Source organism: Globicephala melas, chromosome 1 (assembly GCF_963455315.2).
Source record: "Globicephala melas chromosome 1, mGloMel1.2, whole genome shotgun sequence".
NCBI lineage: Eukaryota > Metazoa > Chordata > Mammalia > Artiodactyla > Delphinidae > Globicephala > Globicephala melas.
The window spans coordinates 133,862,515-133,881,385 of record NC_083314.1 but is presented as its reverse complement, the minus strand read 5'-3'; the positions used below and the strand labels follow the sequence as shown (position 1 = coordinate 133,881,385).

Here is an 18,871-nt window from a genome sequence, read left to right as displayed (position 1 = left end):
GAATGCAACTGATGAGTTGTGATTATGGAGGGCTTACAGTCTAGCATATGACCCTAAGTGCAGGACTGAAGATGAGATCACTAGAAGAGAAGAGTTCCAGCAAATGAGAGGTCTGGGTGTTGGAAGATCATCTATGTGTACGTTAAAATTGCCAAGAATTGAGATGAGTAGGGTTGTAGACAGTGACAGTGTGTAAGAAGTTGAAATTATTGAGTAATGAGTGAAGTGATCCTTGAGGCTGGTGGATGATAACAAAGATGAGGAATAATAGGGGATATACAGCCAGATGACAGGAGATTCGAAGCTGGAAATTGTTAAGGTGGGGAGAGGGAGAGTAGTGTGGAAGTACTGATGAAGAGCAAAGAGGTTATGTCCCTTCTCAGGGCCTTTAAATTGTTTGAAGGCTGTGGAAACAATAGCAAAACAGGCACAATTGACAGGGCAGAGGGGCAGCATTTTCCTTAGCGGGAGAGAACCAGGATTTGTTTTGAACAAGGTGGTGAAAGGAAGGGTTCAGAGAAGAGGTTGAGGTTGTAGGCGATTTTGCAGCTTGATTATAAATATTAAGTGCCTAGAAGTTAAGGGCTGAGTTACATTCATCACTGCATTCCTTTCAGAGCAGTGCTTTTACATACTACATTTTCAGTAAATGCTTATGTTCAGTAAATGAATACCGAATGATTAAGTGGGAAAGAATTAAGACCTAGAAACAGAAAATAATGTTTATTGAACACCTACTGTGTGCTTGTAATTAACAAAAATACATTCCAATTATAAAAGCATAAAGCAATGAAATTGAAAGTCCTCTAGTATTTTCTTTTAGTGCAGTAGTTTTCAATCAGTTTATAAACCTAGGCCTCCCATCTTATATTCTAGCTGACATGAGGAAGAGTCATCCTTCTAAGAAAGGCGAATACTTAAACCTTTTAAAATAAGGAGACCAATAATAATAACAACAAAAATAATTATTCAACAACTACCACCATTAGTACAAAGTTATTTTATTCTTGTTTTACTAAAAAATAAACACTAGATAATACTCACAGAAGAGTTCTTTCAACTACTTAACAATCCAAGGTATTGTTATTATTTCCATTTACACATAAGAAAAAGGTTAAATTAATCATTTGTTCAAAGTCAAACAGTAAGTAAGTGGCAGGGATGGGACTAGGTAGGACTTAAGTCTTCTGACTAGACCCTTCTTTTGGAGCATTGCCACAGTTGAATCCAGAAGGTAATGCAACCAGGGGTAGTACTAAGGAGGTCACAGAGCTTGGACCTATGACCCTACACAGCTTTCTGATAAAGCCAGTGGTTCCATCTACTGGTGTTACGCTTCCTCTTCCTACACTATTGTTCTTTTCATGTAGCCTCTTCCTACTCATTTTGTCCTTTTTTCTTTTATTCTACCATCATCAACCCTTTATAATTCTTCCTTGCCTCTGTTGTCCTCTCTGCAGTGGCAGATGATGATCCTGTCTTTTAGTTTTTAACTTAGCTGAGCATTATGTCATATGGAAGATCATAAAAAAGAAGTTTGAAAACCACTGTACCAAGTAGGATATTCATGTTTACCAAGTAGGATGAAATATGTGAAAAAGCTCTTTGTCTCTGAATGTTCAGTTCTGTTTGATCCTTTCTTTAAGCTGCGTTTGTATGATAGGGAAAAAATGTTTCATTAATGGATACTGGAAGAAGTTTTCCAGTTATTATGAGGAGTTGACACCTTCTCTGTGTCTAGATTCATTTAGTTTGCATTGATAGTTATAAAAAACTGAATCAGTAGTCCCTATGGAGTATTTTGTGTGTGTATGTGTGTGTGTGTGTTTTTCTTACTACCTCAAAAATCAGGTAAAATGTATTCATATTTTTACATGTAAGCACTGAAATTATATTCTCTAAGATTAACATATTTTTCTTTGTCATTTTAGACCAGTCTGCTTAGTTTTAAGGGAAATTCCTTTTATGTCTACTTGGTTTTTACTTGTGTCAACATTTAGGTGAGTCAAACCAATTTCCAGTATAATATTTTCAGTGTAGTACTTATAAACTCATTTAAAACTTTTTTACAAAGTGATTATGGTTTGAATTGACAATTCTCTTTTTAACGTTTTTTCTGTTTTCCCATATAGTATGCTGCCTCTTCTATTGAAGGATGAACTCCTAATGCCCTCAGTTGTGACAGTGATAGCATTTTTCATAGCTTGTGCAACCTCCTTTTCAATATTTGAAAAGACTTCTGAAGAAGAACTGCAGTTGAAATCCTTTTCCATTTCTGTTAGGAAATATTTTCCATGTTTTACATTTCTTCCCAGAATTATACAACATTTGGTAAGTTGTTTAGTTTTTAAGGTACTATTTTAAAAAAGTTATTATAATATCTTTTTTCTTTTATAGAATTTTTGAGATATAATTCCCATAAAATTCACCCATTTAAAGCATGCAACTCCGTGTTTTAAGTATGTACACAGAGTTTTACAACCATCCTCCTAACCTAGTTTTAGATTATTTTCCATCACCCCAAAAAGAAACCCTGTGTCCTTTAGCAGTCATTCCCCATTCCACCCTCACCCCTAACCTCAGCCTTGGACAGCCACCCAATTACTTTCAGTCTCCATAGATTTGCCTATTTGGACATTTCATATAAATGGAATGCATTAGTCCCTTAGGGCTGATATAGCAAAATACCACATCAGATAGCTTAAACAACAGAAATTTATTTTCTCACAATTCTGGAGGCTAGAAGTCCAAGATCAGGGTGACATCAGCATTGGTTTCTGGTGAGGCCTGTCTTCCTGATTTGTAGGTGACCTTGCTGTCTCCTCATATGGCCTCTTTTGTGTGTGTGTGTGTGTGTGTGTGTGTGTGTGTGTGTGTGTGTGTGTGTGTGTGTGTGTGTGTAGAGAGAGAGAATTCTTTGGTGTCTTTTTCTCTTCTTATAAGGACATCAGTCCTATCAGATTAGGGCCCCAGCCTTAGGACTTCATTTAACCTTAATTTAATCTCATCTCTAAATGCAGTCACATTGGGGCTTAGGGCTTCAACATATGAATTTTGTGGGGACACAGTTCAGTCTGTAACATGGAATCATACACAATGTTGTCTTTGATGACTGGCTTCTTTCACGTAGCACATTTTTGATTTTCATCTGTGTGGTAGCACGTATCAATGCTTCATTCCTTTTATTGCCAATTCCATTATATGGATATACCACATTTTGTTTATCTGTTCTTCAGTAGATGCTTGCTTCCACTGTTTGGCTGTTATAAATAATGCTGCCCTGAAGATTTGTGTATTAAGTTTACCAGTGCACACATGTTTTCATTTCCTTCAAGTATATACCTAGGAGTGGTAATTCTGTGTTTAACATTTTGAGAAACTGCCTGTCTTCCAAAGTGCTGCATGATTCTACATTCCCCCCAGCAATATATGAGGATTCCAATTTCTCCACATCCTTGACAGCACTGGTTATTGGCTTTTTTTTTATTATACCCCTCCATTATTATAGCCATACAAAGTGGGTGTGAAATGGTATCTCATTGTGGTTTTTGCATTTCCCTAGTGACTCCCTAGTGACTGATGATATTGAGTATCTTTTTGTAATTTCTTTGGAGAAATGGCTATTCAAGTCTGTCTCCCTTTTTTTTTTTTTTTTTTTTTTTTTTGGCCACACTGCACAGCTTGTGGCACCTTACCTCCCCAACCAGGGATTGAACCCAGGCCCTTGGCAGTGAGAGCACGGAGTCCTAACCACTGGGCCACCAGGGAATTCCCATCCTTTGTTCATTTTTAGTTGTCTTTTTTTTTTTTTTGAATTGTAAGAGTTCTCTATACATTCTTGATACAGGTCTCTTACTAAATTGCAAATATTGTCCCCCATTCTGTGGGTTGCTCTTTGACTTTCTTGATGGTATTGTTTGTAGCACAAAAGTTTTCATTTTTATGAAGTTTAATATATCTAGTATTTCTTCTGTTGTTTGTGCTTTTGGTGTCATATCTCAGAATCTATATATAACCAAAGGTCATGAAGATTTACTCTTATGTTTTTTTTAAGAGTTTTATAATTTTAATTCTCTTTAGGACATTGATTCATTTTGAATTAATTTTTGTGTATGGTATGAGGTAGGAGTCCAACTTTATTCAGTTGTTCCAGCACCAATGAATTGTGTTTGCACCCTTGTAGAAAATCAACAGATCCTAAACGTAAGGGTTTATTTCTAGACTCTCAATTCTATATCACTGATCTATATTATCCTTATGCTGCTACCACAGTCTTGATTACTGTGGTTTTATAGTTAGTTTTGGGATTGAAAATTGAGTCCTCTAACTTTGTTATTCATTTTCAAGATTGTTTCAGCTATTCTGTGTCCCTTGCATTTCCATATTCTTTTTAGGATCAGCTCATCAATTTCTCCAAAAACCAAGCTGAGATTTTGATAGGGGTTGCTTTGAATATGTATTTAAATTTGTGGAGTATTGCCATCTTAGCAAGATTTAGTCTTCCAAACTTATGAACATAGGATGTATTTCCATTTATTTATTCTTTAATTTCCTTCAACAATGTTCTGTAGTTTTCAATGTACAGGTCTCGCACTTCTTTTGTTAAATTCATTTCTAAGTATTTTATTCTTTACGATGCTTTTGTAAGTGGAATTGTTTTCTTAATTTTGTTTTCATAATGTTCATTGCTACTGCATAAAAATACAATTGATTTTTTTATTCTGAACTTGTATTCTGTACTATAAGTTTTTAGTGAATTCCTTATGATCTTCTATATACAAGATCATGTCATCTGTAAATCATGATAGTTTTATGTCTTCCCTTTAAAACTGGATGCCTTTTATTTCTTTTCCTTGCTTAATTACCTGGCTAGACAGCTCCAGTACAGTGTTGACTACAACTGGCAAGAGTGGATATCTTCGTTTCTTCAGATTTTAGGGGAAATCATCCAGTCTTTCAACATTAACTATGATGTAGTTGTGGGATTTTTATAGATGGCCTTTATTTGGTTAGGGAGTTCTCTTCTGTTCCTAGTTTGAATGTTTTTTCATGAAAAGCTGTTGGATTTTGTCAAATGCTTTTCCTGTGTCTAACGATATTATGTGTTGTTTTCCTTTATTCTATCAATATGGTATATTACATTGATTGATTTTTGTATATTGAACTAACCTTGCATTCTTGGGATGAGTTCCACTTGATCATGGTATATAACCTTACTTATATGCCACTTGCTCGGGTTTGCTAGTATTTTGTAGAAGACTTTTGCATCTTATATTCATGGGGGATATTGGTCTGTAGTTTTCTTTTTGTGATGTCTTCGTATGGTTTTGTAATCAGGCTTAGTACTTGCCTCATGGAATGAGTTAGGAAGTGTTCCTTTTCTGCTTTTTGGAAGAGTTTACGAAGGACTGGTATTAGTTCTAGAAACATTTGGTATAATTTACCAGCGAAGCCATCCGCCTGTTCCTGGACCTTTCTTCGTGGGATCTTAAAGATGACTAATTCAGGAGAGAGGGATAAAATAGGAGTATGGCATTAACAGATACAAATTACCATACATAAAATAGAGGAGCAACAAGGATTTACTGTATAGCACATGGAGCTATATTCAATGTCTTGTAATAACCTATAATGGAAAAGAATCTGAAAAAAATATATATAACTGAATCTCTTTGCTGTACACCTGAAACTAACAATATTGTAAATCAACTGTACTTCAATTAAAAATGGTTAATTCAATCTCTTGTTATAGGTCTATTCAGACTTTCTGTATTTCTTGACACAATTTCAGTGGTGTGTCTAAGAATTTGTCCATTTCATCTATGTTATCTAATTTGTTGGCATACAGTTGTTCATAATATTCCCTTATAATCCTTTTTATTTTTATGTATGGTAAGGAGTGATGTTCCTTTTTCATTCCTGACTTGGGAAATTTGTACCTTCTCTCTTGGCCTTGGTTAGTCTAGCTAAATTTTGATAGTTTCATTGATATTTTTGCAGAACCAACTTTTGGTCATTGATTTTCTCTCGTTTTTCTGTTTTCTATGTCACTGATTTTATTTACCCTTTTTATATACCCTTTTATATACCCTTTTTTATATACCCTTTTTCATGCTTGGGTTTGGTTTACTCTTCTTTTTAAAAATATTTATGTATTTGCCTGCGCTGGGTCTTAGCTGTGGCACGTGGGATCTTTGTTGTGGTGTGTGGGGTATGTGGGATCTTTAGTTGCGGCATGCAGGATCTTTAGTTGCAGCATGTGGACTCTTAGTTGTGGCACGTGGGATCTAGTTCCCTGACCAGGGATTGAACCTGGGTCCCCTGCATTGGGAGTGCAGAGTCTCAACCAGCGGACCACCAGGGAAGTCCCTGGTTTACTTTTTTATCTAGTTTCTTAAAGTTCAGGTGGTTGATTTTAGACCTTTCTTCCATTTTTATATAGTCATTCAAACCCATATATAACCCCTGTGCCATTCTTAAGCAGTATTCCATAAACTTTGAAATATATGTTTTTTAATTTAGTTAAAAATATAGTCCATTTCTTCTGATTTCTTCTTTGGCTCATGAATTATTTAGGCTTTTGTTGTTCAGTTTCCAAATATTTGGGAATTTCCTTGACTACTTCATGTTTTTCTATTCTAATTTAATTCTAATGTATTTAGAGAACATACTTTGTATTATTTCAGTATTTTCAAATGTATTGACTTTGTTTTGTTAATTTCCCCTTCAGTTTTGAAGGGTATTTTTGCTATTTCTTTTAGCAATTTGAATATCGTCCATCCTACTGTCTTGTGGCATCCATATTTTCTGATAAGTCAATTGTTAATCTTATTGAGGATAGTTTATATACATATATATATATATATATATATATATATATATATATATATATATACACACACACACACACACTTACTTTTAGGTGCTTATTAGATACCCAAGTGGAGATTTTAAGGAGAACTTGGATATATGAGTCTGGAGTTTAGGGGAGAGGTCCAGGCTGGAGACAGTAATTTGAGTCTTCAGTATATAGACGGTGACTAAAGTCACTGTGACTAAAGTCATCACTGGATGAGCTCACCAAAGATGTGATTATACATTGAGAAGGAACCAGTGAAGTTGTCTGAGAAAGATTAACTAGTGAGGTGGGAGGAAACCAGGAGAGTATGATGTCATGGAAGCCAAAGGAAGGGTTTCAAGATGGCAGTGATGTATTATTTCAAATGCTGCTGAGAGATCAAATAAGGCAATAAGAATTGAGCACTGGGTTTAGTTTAGTGGAGGTCATCATGGATCTTTCATTGGAGTGATTGGAGTGAAAGCCTAGTTGGTGCAGGTTCACTAATGAAAGGGAGAATTGGACACAGCAAGTTATAGTTAACTCTTTTAGGAAACTTTTTTCTAAGCAGGAGCAGACAAATGGGGTAATGGCTGGAGTTTGACACTGATTCAGGATCATAGTATCATGACATTTCATTCAGTCCCATATTTCTTAAGTTTGAAACTTTTGATTTGATGATTTCATTTCAGACATTTTCATTCCTAAGATTGACTTATATTTTCCCTTTGGAGGATATTTGCAGCCTATTTATACCTGTTTGTAAGCCTTTTTGGCTTCCATCCTTCCCATTCTTCCATCTGGAATGATCACTGCATTACTCTCTTTACAGGTCTTACCAATTCTGTCATAATCTAGCCATTAAAGCATCTTTCAGGGTTCCATTTATGTCCCACTTCCTTCATGGAAGTCACTACTGTTTCTCACTGCTTGTTTTCTACATTTACTTAAGCAGCTTCCATGTCCTTGTCTGGCTGGTCCTGTTTCACAGTCTACAGATATATTGTCCAATATGGTAGACACTAGACACACGCGGATTTAAGCTTAGTAAAGTTAAAAATTCAGCTCCTCAGTTACAGCAGGCATATTTCAAATGCTCCATAGCCGTTATGTGGTTAGCAGCTACTCTTTTGGAGTACACAGATATAGAACATTTCCATCATTGTAGAAGGTTCTATGGTGCGGTGCACTGGTCTAGAGAAGGAAACTGACTGCTGCACAATTACAGTAAATGCAGTAATTATGTCTACTGCTCATCTTGGCATTTAATAAACTGTGACTCTGTGATTTTATTTCATTCATTCCCCTAAATTGGAAGCTCTTCGAGGCCAGAGGACATTTTCTTTCACGTGCCCCACCATGCTTTACTATAGCACTGGCTCACTGAATGTGTTCAGTGAATATGAAATGTAATTTTGCATTTTCTGTAGAAAACTTTTTCATAGATGAATTCTTAGATTAACTTAGAATTTTAGATCCTGTAGGGCCCTGGAGCATGCCATGAATTTAACCCTGACTAGCAATATTATCTATTTCAGATACCTTTTTTCAGTGCTTGGGTGATAAGAAGTATTAGATAGGGGTTCTCAGGTTTTGGCTACACATGGGAATCACTTGGAGAGCCTACCCCAGAAACTGTGATTTAATTGGTCTGGGATGTGGTCTGAGGATTGAGATTTTTTTAAAACCCCCAGATGACTCTTCCATACAGCCGAGGTTGAGATTCATTAGTAGAAGAGACTGAACCCCCAGCTCTCCCCTTCAATTCTGCTCATTTACAACTATAAGTCAATGTTACCAGTACATTTAAATGTTATCTTTTATCCTATGCAGTAACATTTTTTTTCCCTCCTTATAGTTTCTTATCTCAGTAATCACTATGGTCCTTCTGACACTGATGACTGTCACACTGGATCCTCCTCAGAAACTACCGGACTTATTTTCTGTATTGGTGTGTTTTGTATCCTGCTTAAACTTCCTGTTCTTCTTGGTATACTTCAACATTATAATCATGTGGGATTCCAAAAACGGAAGAAATCAGAAGAAAATCAACTAGCTATATGCCCAAAGAAATGTGAAAATGTTAATAGTGCTACAAGCTTTTGTGAAATTTTTGCCGTGTATAAAAAGAAATGATCATTTTGAGAATCATGGAATTATAGGAAAGGAGATGGTGAAAAGTCATTGTTGTCTACACAAAATAAATGTATATGGGGACCAGAGCAATGGAGGCTTTTATTTTCTAACTACTGGGTGGCCAAGAAATATTGTAGTTTTATTAAATTCACAGTTATTATTCAAATGGGAAAATAAGAGAAACATGTCCTTAATCTCAGTGTTTACTTAGGAAATGTACTCTGTAATTTGTTGTCTTGAAAAAAATCTGCAAATATAGTGAGCTTAATGGGAGAATTTAGCCCCTTATTTTTGAAGGAAATCACTAATTTTGGTATTCAGATTTAGTTTTCCTTACAGTTTAGAATGCTTTAGAAATTATATCTCAGGGATTAAATTTGTGATAATCTTTTATATTACTATGAGAAGGCAATTTAAACTATTTAAAGTTCGAACATGCCTCATTACATGTGCAAATTTGAATTTTTTTAGCAAGGCAGAGATTAAACTGTGTTCTTATTTATTTCCAAGCACTCTTGATTTCCCTGAATGCAATTAAACAATGAATTTTCCTAAATTTAAATCTAAGTGGTTTGAATGAAGTCTTTTTAATTACTTATGATCATTAGTTCTAAACTTTCAGGATCATTCTGTTTAAGTTAAGTGGCCTTATACTGGGTTCATCCTTCTGTTTTTCTTTGTTATGACATGGTTCAAGGTTACCAATGCCATATGCATTGATCCATATCATGCTTCATGTTACCGTAGCCCTGTTAATAACTATATCCCTCTATATCAGAAGAAGCCCATCTTTACTATAGTATTCAGTTGGTAAAAATAATTTATTGTAGCCATGTTGTAGATTCTCATGTAAAGATATGTTTTCTTCAGTCTCTGTAATAAAAATAACCATTTCCCCATCAACCCATGTTTTTAATGAATATATTTCTTTAATAAGCCATTAAAGCATAATAACTAACTAAGTGGTGGTATATTTTAAAACAATGCAAGCCAAACACATATACACAAAGAAAATTTGGTTCTAGACACGGACACCTACAGGCTGATGCAACAAGGTATATGTAAGTCTGATAAAGGAAGTGGGTTTAGACAAAGCAAAAAATCAAGAAGTATTTCCTTCTCAAAGCAAATGTGCATAAAGACTCAAAGGGCAGGTCAGCACAGAAAAGCAGCCTTGAATCGCTGCCGAATCAGCAGGAACATCGCTGTCCATGGTCACCATCTGTAATCACTGTGCCCAAATGTCAGCATCTTGGCTGGCTGGTGTAGTCTTTTTTATTTTTTGTAATAGAAAACTTGCATTTAATACAGGGTGTTGATTTAATTCAATGATGAGGAAGTTCTGACAACTTCTAAATAGTTGGAGTAGAGAAACATTATTTGCAAATGAAAGTATTATTTAAACATTAGTAAAATAGAATGCACCCATATTCAAGGTATCTTATAGGTGAATTCTAAATAAAAATACATTTCCAGATGATTTAATCTAGTCATATGGAGTTACACTGTAGCTTTAATGGAGACTTGTAGCAATTATCTCATAAGTCAAGGATCTCATATCTATTAGAAACCGGTTTAAGAACAGTCCACTTTGAACTTTGAGGGATTAAGTACCAAAATAACAAAAATGTCCAGTGATGAATTAAGATCAGAAATAGGCAATTCCAAAGCATTTCTCTCAGCTATATTCAGGATTACAGGGATATTTTAATATAAAGATATTTAGCTTATACAAAAAAATTAAAGACTTCTCACTTTATTCACTGATATACCTGTCAAAAAATGATCTAAGTTATTTTCCAGTTCATTTTAGAGGGAAGGGCTGTTTCTGAAAAATGCAGTTTTCTTTGTTGCCAATAAACTTAGGTATGCGTCTTAAAATGAAGAGAACAGGGTGTATGTTCATGTATCAAATGAGGCAACAGAAGTCATTTTGTCTTGAAGCCTTAGGGAGGGGAGAAAAATCCCCGATGTAGCATTCTGTCCAAATGATAAACCACAACTAAGTGAGTGAAACATTTACAAAAGTCAAGGCAGCCAAAGGAGCCTCTCTGTTCAAGGGAAAGAGAGTAAGAGATGGATAGGATGTAACTAAATAATGGTTGGAGTAACATAATGGTTTCAAGTCTCAATTGGTCTCTCTCTTCTGTTATGGTCATTGGAAGATCAGGGCCAAGTGTATCCCACGCCTTCTGCCCCCCCCCGCCCCCCTGCCCATATAAACATTAGTTTTGTGTGTGGATCTTTCTGCTTTGTCCTTCATGTGGCCTCCAAGGGTGATAAAGCGAGAGTCATCTGATCTACAATGAACAGAACTGGGAAGGGATTCTTAGCCGACCCAGCTGTTCTGAAAGGCAAAAGCTTAGTATATCAAGAGGTCAAACATACAGTAACTGATTTAATAGCATTAAGCAAATAGCTACATAACTTGGATTACACAGGAAACCAATCTACTTCTTAACCCTTTATTTCCTGACTAATGTAGGTTTCTTTATATGTTTTGGCTTACATTCTAAGGTAAGTTTTGAATGGTAGAACACAAAGGAATTATCCTTTTTGGTATATTTTAGGCAATGTTCTATTAGCACTGTATCACAAAGTATCCTTAATTAGCAGATTCTCTAAAAACCTTATTTAAGTAGTACCAATAAAATCACTAGTGAAGGCAATTAGTTTTATTGAGTTACTGTTTAGTATCATTTCAATGAATAGTTTTTAAAAAATAACTCATTTTCATTTTAAGAGGTGAATCTGAAATTTCTGTAAATGGAAAATTAGTTATTTTCAACCTTAATTTGTTAAAAATTTTGTTTCAAATTTTTCATAGTATTTTTATTTTCACGATACAGTGAATTAAATGACATGGTAATACCTTACACAAATTTTGTCAAGACAATTTGTATAAGATACAATACAAGGGAATAGCATTTTTTTTCCCTGTGGAAATGGTCAAAGAAAAGTATATAAGGTTTAAAAAAATGTGCTATCAATTCTGTGATTCTCTCTTCCCCTTTATTTTGTGACAGCACAAATGATACCAAAAAAACTAGAAAATTAAAAATTTAAAATAATGCTTCAAAGTAATTTGGAGGGGATCTCATATTGCTCCATGAGATATGTCTTTTCTTTAAATTCAGTAGAGTCTGTGTAGTTCAGTTTAAAAACAACTTCATATTTAAAAGTCTATACTGAAAAATACATTCCAATATTTTATAAAAGGAGATGTGGAAATTTTAAAAGTTTGAAAATACTTTTTCTCTACAAGCATAAGAATAACTAGAATATAATGAAGACTCATCCCTGAGATAGCTAAAATAAACTTATAAATTTTAAAAGCTTTCAAAAGAATCTAATAAATACACATCTGGAGCTTTAAATGGGAAAACTGGTACCTAATACCACTATTAGATTTAATCTGAGTTTTAAAATATATAGCTCTACCAAAGGTGCCATTTTTATTAATGCTTTATTAAGTGTATCCACAAATGCTAAAAGTATATAGAAGCATATGAGATACAAAATATAAGTCAAGATCCTCTTCTACATGTTGACTTACTTTAAAGGGTCAAGAAGAAATGTATTATTTACGTTGAGATTATCTGCTGGTGCGTGTAGAAAGTTTAAATTAGCTGCAAGAAATTTTATCTAGACATGCACCTGCCTGTGCTATGATCTGGTATTTATTGGGCAGATTAATTACAAACATTTCTTCTGTTCCTTTAAATATGATCAGGCAGATACAGAAGTTGGCGTTTTCATAGTGAGTGCATTTCTTCTAAATGCCTGCAGGATAAAAAAGATGCTTATTAAATCATCAAGAATTAGTTTCCAAATTAACATGCATCTCATACATGAATTAAGAAATGGTTTAAACACCCGTTTACTATGTAATTTGGTACCTAGTTTAGTTAGGTACTGGTCATCTCTCATTTACTTATTTTTGAGTCTTCAAAGCAAGATTCACCTTCACAAATAATTGTCAATATGACTACTCTGACACAGCACTCTTCACTTTATGTGAAGATGGATTTGAGATACTTCGAGAGGGTTCTAAAACTCCAACATGACCTAATGAAAACACCAAATCTTACATGCCTTTTGTCTATAAGCCTTCAGTGCCTTTCAGCAGGTGTTTCCTCCAACAGCTGCCCCCGCAAAAAAGAGTCTTTACTGACATTCCTATTCAGAGTATGTCCCTCTGGGGACTCCTAGTGGTGATAGAAGTTCTTGTCTATTTGGCCTTAGGACACTTGTGTGAGAGGAAGCCTTTGAAAAAAGCACCCAATGGCAACTGATGGCATATATTCCCATAGGGCATGTGGACCCTTTACTTCCTTAAATATCCCTTCCTTGCTTATACTGGCAGCTATGAATAAGTAATAGATGGTGGGCCCCTATATTTCCCTATTCATGACAGTCCACCTATATTCTTCTCGTCCTACAAGTAGATAGGTTGCAACTTGACAACCAACTTTTGCCAACTCATGAGCTGAGTCTGATCTGAATACTAGTAGAAGATTTTAAGCATCCTAGGGGTCACTTAATATCCTTATAGGTTATTGATACACAGTTATCAGAACTAATGATAATACTGTGGAGGAAAGGAAGACTGCCATTTATTAAAAAGTTACTGTGGGAAAGGTACTAATTAAGCTAATTATTTAATTAATTAATTTGACTTTTATTTTATTTTTGTTTGTTTTGCCACACCGCGCAGCTTGCAGGATCTTAGTTCCCTGACCAGGGACTGAACCGGGGCCCTGGCAGTGAAAGTGCCAAGTCCTAACCACAGGACCACCAGGGAATTCCCTAAGCTATTTTATATAATCCACAAGGTAAACAGCATCGGTCCCATTTTATTATTAAGGTTTTGGGAACCGAGTGCCTTGTTTAAGGCCACTAGCTAAAGTAGGTAGTAGAGCTGGTGCTGGACATCTACAAAGAAGTCTCATCAGTTGATCATGGCTGCCAGGACAGTTGTGTTGAGAAAGATTCTGAGGCCAAATTTAGGATCCAGCAAAAATCAACACTTCGATCAATGTGATGTATATCATAGCACAAGAGTAAGGAACAGCAGCATGTTTGTTTTCTCTACACTGTCATACTGGTTCTGGAGATGAAGATCTCAGAACACAAATGAAAAGAAATTTACATACAGTGATGCAGTTCATGAGCAGTATTTTGACAGAATTCATCCTTTATATAGCAATTATATTCTTTCTAAAACATATTTTGGATTGTTACTTCCTTAATAATCTTCACTGGTCCATTTCCGCCTAATGAGTAAAGTCTGAGCTAATTTATTAGCCTGGTGATCGTAACTGTCAATGATATATCTGGAATCTACTGTTCAATCATTCTGCTTCTCTGCCTTTTTTCTTCATGCGGTTATCTCTGCCTAGTATGTTTACACAGCCCATCAACATTACCCATTTTTCAAATTCTAGCTTCCCAGTAAAATACAAACATTTCTATTACTAGGGTCTTGGATGGCCCTCTGTTAGAGATTATGTACAGTGGAATAACTAAAACTGATTTTAAAATCATGAACCCTTAAATAATGACCTAATCACTCTATCCTAAAGGCAGTCTATGTTGTGTATTCCTATACTACTGCTTATTCTTCATTTCGTACTTAGAGTGGGAAAGAATGTTTACTCTCCTCAGTCTGAAGAGGAAGAAATTTCTGTCAACTATTCTGCTCCCTACAGCCCATGGAAAAGTGACAAATTTGACTGAAGTCCCGAACAGTAGTCCACATTTTACCAGTCATATTCGGCCACTATTCTTACACAACACTCTTCTTCCCCACTATTCAGCTTCCCCTTCACCGTCTGTCTACTCTCAAGTCCAGCTGGCCTTCATGCTTTGTAATTTCATGTTGTAAGGAGACCAGCCCATTTTCTCTGTCTCTTCTGCAACCAAGCATGTAAGGTAGGTCTGTGGTCTTTACTGTTATAGACACACGTGGACTTGGGTCTATTTCAAGGATCCAGCTTTCTCCTCAGGTTCAGGAGAGCACATGGGATTCAAGATCTAGATTCAGTATGGGAGAGGGGAGGTTCCACTTCTGCCTTAGTCCACATTAGTTACCCCAACCTTCTACCAGAGGGCCTGCCATGTTGGAGGTTAATTCCTCCACTAATCAAGTTGACACTTTGATCCTCGTTGGATTCATGATCTTTTTTTGTACTTGCTATTGTACAGAATCCTAGAAAGAAGAAGGGTCTGAACTTGTGTCACTTATCATAGCTTGCCTTATATTAGTATTATTTCATGTATATAATATGAATCTTATATCCTTAGCTTGAATACTAGGTTGGCATTAAGCAAAGTGCTTTGTTTATACTAACCCTCACACTTTTGTTAACCAAGCGATTTATTTACCCTGTTTCCAGGAAATGTATCTCAGCATCGCTCGTCGACATTAGCCCAAATCATGCTTTCTCTGCCTCTTTTGCTGGTCGTCATACTGTCTGTGGCCTATGGGTTGCTGTCTCCCTTATGCAGTCTCTCTTATTGTAACATTATTTTATAAAGGCTCCATTTTCTAAAGGCTCTGGGAGCGAATGCATATGGGGTGCTTACCCCCAATGAATAATATAGGTCAGGAGGAATAATAACTGAAGTGTGACAGAGGGCAGAAGTGATGTGCAGACAGGGAATCTGGCCACAGTGGTGTCAGGGGCATTGTGACTGTCAGAGGTTTCTAGGGCATAGGACAAGATCAGGGAGTTTAATATCCTCCCTTAGTCATACCAGTTAGGCAGCTGTGACAAATGTATAAAAGAACATGGAAGAGAGGGATCTAAGGAAGCCTTGTGTAAGGTAAGTTATAAGCAGGTTTTGAAAGACAGGTAACATTTTGATGATGGGGGAAAAGGTATGCCAAGTAGAGGAGACAAGAACAAAGATAAGGAAATGAGAAAGGTGCTTTCTGAGGAATGTGTCTAGGTATGAATGGCAAATAATCTGGAGTGACTGGGCCACAAAGACAAATTAGAAAGGTAAGCTGGGGTCAGATCAGGGAAGAGTTCTGAATGATGGTATACATTTGGATTTTACTATGAATATGGTGGAGTGAGACCTTCGAAAGCATAATTTGTTCAGTAGCAGGACAGGCTGTAGGGAAACGAGATCAAAGAGCAGAGAGGCAGGTTACAATGAGGACGCAGATAATCTGGATGAGAGGTAATGAAGGAATAAACCAGCGCAGTGGACATGGGAAGAAGTAAACGTTTTGGGAAGTGATATGCCTTGGCAGCAGTTTGGATGTGGGGACAACTGGATCAGAGAGAATTGTAAGGTTTTCAGCCTTATCACTGGATGAATGTAATGCCTAGAAAGGTAAAATGAGGGATAATATGAGGCAGGGATGAAATCAGCATATTAGGGGAATAACGTGTGGGAACTGAGATTGTTTACAGCTCAGGAGGAGGGTGACTTATACACTAAGGTGAGAACTAAAGTCAAGGAATGGATGAGATCATGAGGAAAGCACCCAAGGTGAGAAGAAAACATGATCAAAAACCCAGGGAAATGTCTCAAAGGTAGTCAAGTACATTTCACTGTTATTTCTCTCTGTTGCTTCCCACTAAAAGGGAAGTTGACTAGTAGGTCAACCTTAATTCTTTCAAGTTTTTTGAAAGTACTACTCAAAATAAAGACTCAAAAACATCCCTAACATGTGATGATGTTTACTAGAATCCATGAACACAAAGCTATTCTCAGTACTCTTAAGTTTCCCAAAAGTTCATTAATGAGACTGTCATATATTAAATGTGTATATTCATTTGCCAAATGTATGACTGTGAATATTTATGTGTGTATATAACTGTGTATTTATGACAACCATCTAATAGTTTGCTGCTGGATTTCCATAGGTCAGAAATTGTATAAAACATTTTACCCTATAATGAATGAATGTATGTATTTGTATATATATCGTATACTTAAAACTTAATAGGATCTAAAACCTTTGATCAGTCATGAAACCTGACATTCATTGATTACTACCATGTAGTGGGCAAGAGCACAGGCTCTGGCACCAGACTACTCTGGTTAGTATACTGGCTCTGTCTCTTAAGTGATTCTGGTACAAGGTACTTAACCTCTGTGTCTCAGCTTCCTTACTTGTAAAATAAAGATAATAACTAACTACTTCACATAAGTTGTTGTGAAGGTTAAATGGGATGCGTATAAAGTGCTTATAACAGTGTCCGGCACATTGAAAGTGCTCAATAAATGTTAGCTATTATTATAAGCTATTATTTATTGTATAATACAGAATGAACATTTTAAGGAGTGAAAGTGATACAATTTTCTGTAGAAGATGCTTTGCAAATATTTTAAAAACAGCTAGTTAAGAAGATAATATTAATCACTTGAGATACCATTTCCAAAGAAACGTATTTTCAGTATAGAATTCTTTTTTTGCATTTATTTTTTTCTGAGAGAAAACAGGCAACATCTGGTTAGCTTCTAAGAATCTTAATATTGATGCCACTAAATCTGGGATAATGCTAGTTTTTACTGTGAACCTTCAGTTGCAGGTACACGAAACACTAATGTTACATCATGACTCATAATGCTTCTAGCTAATATGTTATAGTAAGCTATTTATAAATATATCATTTTTACTTGTATTGCTGAATCCACAGGAATTGTTTTGAAGGAAAGGTACAACTAATTAATATGTAATTATTTACTTAATTCAGCACATTTCCAAATTCACTGACTTGTTATGTCTTTGTTCAGTCATATGTGCCCTATAGAAACTATAACCTACCTCTCACTATTTAGTTAGCTATTTTTACTAAAGGTACTCAATTAAGGGCCCTCTTTATATTCACTAAAAAATATGCCCTCTCTGAAAGCTAGCCCGGTAAGCTCAACAGTGTTCTCTTTCAACAGCCCCTAACTCACAGATCTTGTTAGACTGCCTTCCTATTATTTATAAGAATAGATAAAATATACTTTCAACTAATGTCCCTATTTTCTTTACAGACAGACAATACCAAGTTTGATAATATAATTAAAATGTTTCCACCTGGAAAATAAACAGTGAAATCTAACAAGGCTAAACCTAATTATAAAGGTGAAACAGTACCTCGGTTTAAAATGGTTTTAAGGAATTCATAGCTATCAAGATCATATAATTAATTCTATATGAAAGAAAAAAGATTTTTTTCAGAAAACAGTGCAAAGTAAGTTGTCATAGTAATGATGCAGAATAAATGCTTAGAATGAAATTAAAGAACCTACACATAAAGTTTTATTTTACATTATAAATAACAGCTTTGGGGCTATAAATTCTTGTTTCAACAGCCTACAGATTTGCCTGATTCTGTTTCAGAACGTACATTTAAAAATTTAGGATGAAAACTGCCAAGAAACATTATTATAATGTGTGCTTATGTTTTATTATAATTATTCATCTTTTGTGCTAGGTTCTATAATCCTGAGGGCAGGACTATGTCTGTCTTGTTTATTAGTGTATCCCCAGTGCTAGAATAGTGCCTGGCTCCTAGTAGGCATTCAATAAATATTAAATGAATGAGGCATGTAAGGAAATAGCAATTTATAAGTATTTGAAAATATCTAAATAATTCCTTTAAAAAATTCTTAGAGTGGCCATTTGTTTTTATTCATTCACTGAATATGCATTATGGACCTTCTATCCAGGTTCTATACTAAACTCTGGGACTATAGTATAGAGATAAGACTTTTGTTTGTTTGCCAAGGAGAAGCCCAGAGAGAGCCCTGTAACCAGACAATTACAATACACTATCACATGATACATTTATAATCATTCAGACAAGTGTTGTAGAAGCCTAGAAGATGAAGCAACTTAGCCTTTTACCTAGGCGAGCTGGGGAGAGTTTCAAATGATGTGAC

At 35.5% G+C, this 18,871-nt stretch overlaps 2 protein-coding genes across 7 annotated transcripts in view; one reads left to right on the top strand and one right to left on the bottom strand.

Moving 5' to 3' along the window:
• The window catches only part of ALG6 (ALG6 alpha-1,3-glucosyltransferase), a 57,663-nt gene extending 47,739 nt beyond the window's left edge, over window positions 1-9,924 (top strand). For all 3 annotated transcript variants that reach the window (XM_030865820.2, XM_060304805.1, XM_060304810.1), the window contains 3 exons: window positions 1,932-2,000; window positions 2,133-2,331; window positions 8,697-9,924. In XM_030865820.2, coding sequence (XP_030721680.1) covers window positions 1,932-2,000; window positions 2,133-2,331; window positions 8,697-8,894 — 466 coding nt within the window. In that variant the 3' untranslated portion in view covers window positions 8,895-9,924. The remainder of the gene's footprint in view (window positions 1-1,931; window positions 2,001-2,132; window positions 2,332-8,696) is intronic.
• ITGB3BP (integrin subunit beta 3 binding protein) overlaps window positions 9,732-18,871 on the bottom strand; it is a 91,179-nt gene continuing 82,039 nt past the window's right edge. Inside the window, exon 9 of one of the 4 annotated variants that reach the window (XR_009565134.2) lies at window positions 9,732-12,757. Coding sequence is in view for 1 of the 4 variants with exons in the window: in XM_030865825.3 (XP_030721685.1) it covers window positions 12,750-12,757 (8 nt within the window). In the remaining 3 variants the exon portion in view is untranslated. The remainder of the gene's footprint in view (window positions 12,758-18,871) is intronic. The other 3 variants (XR_009565132.2, XR_011377277.1, XM_030865825.3) reach the window with 3 other exon arrangements.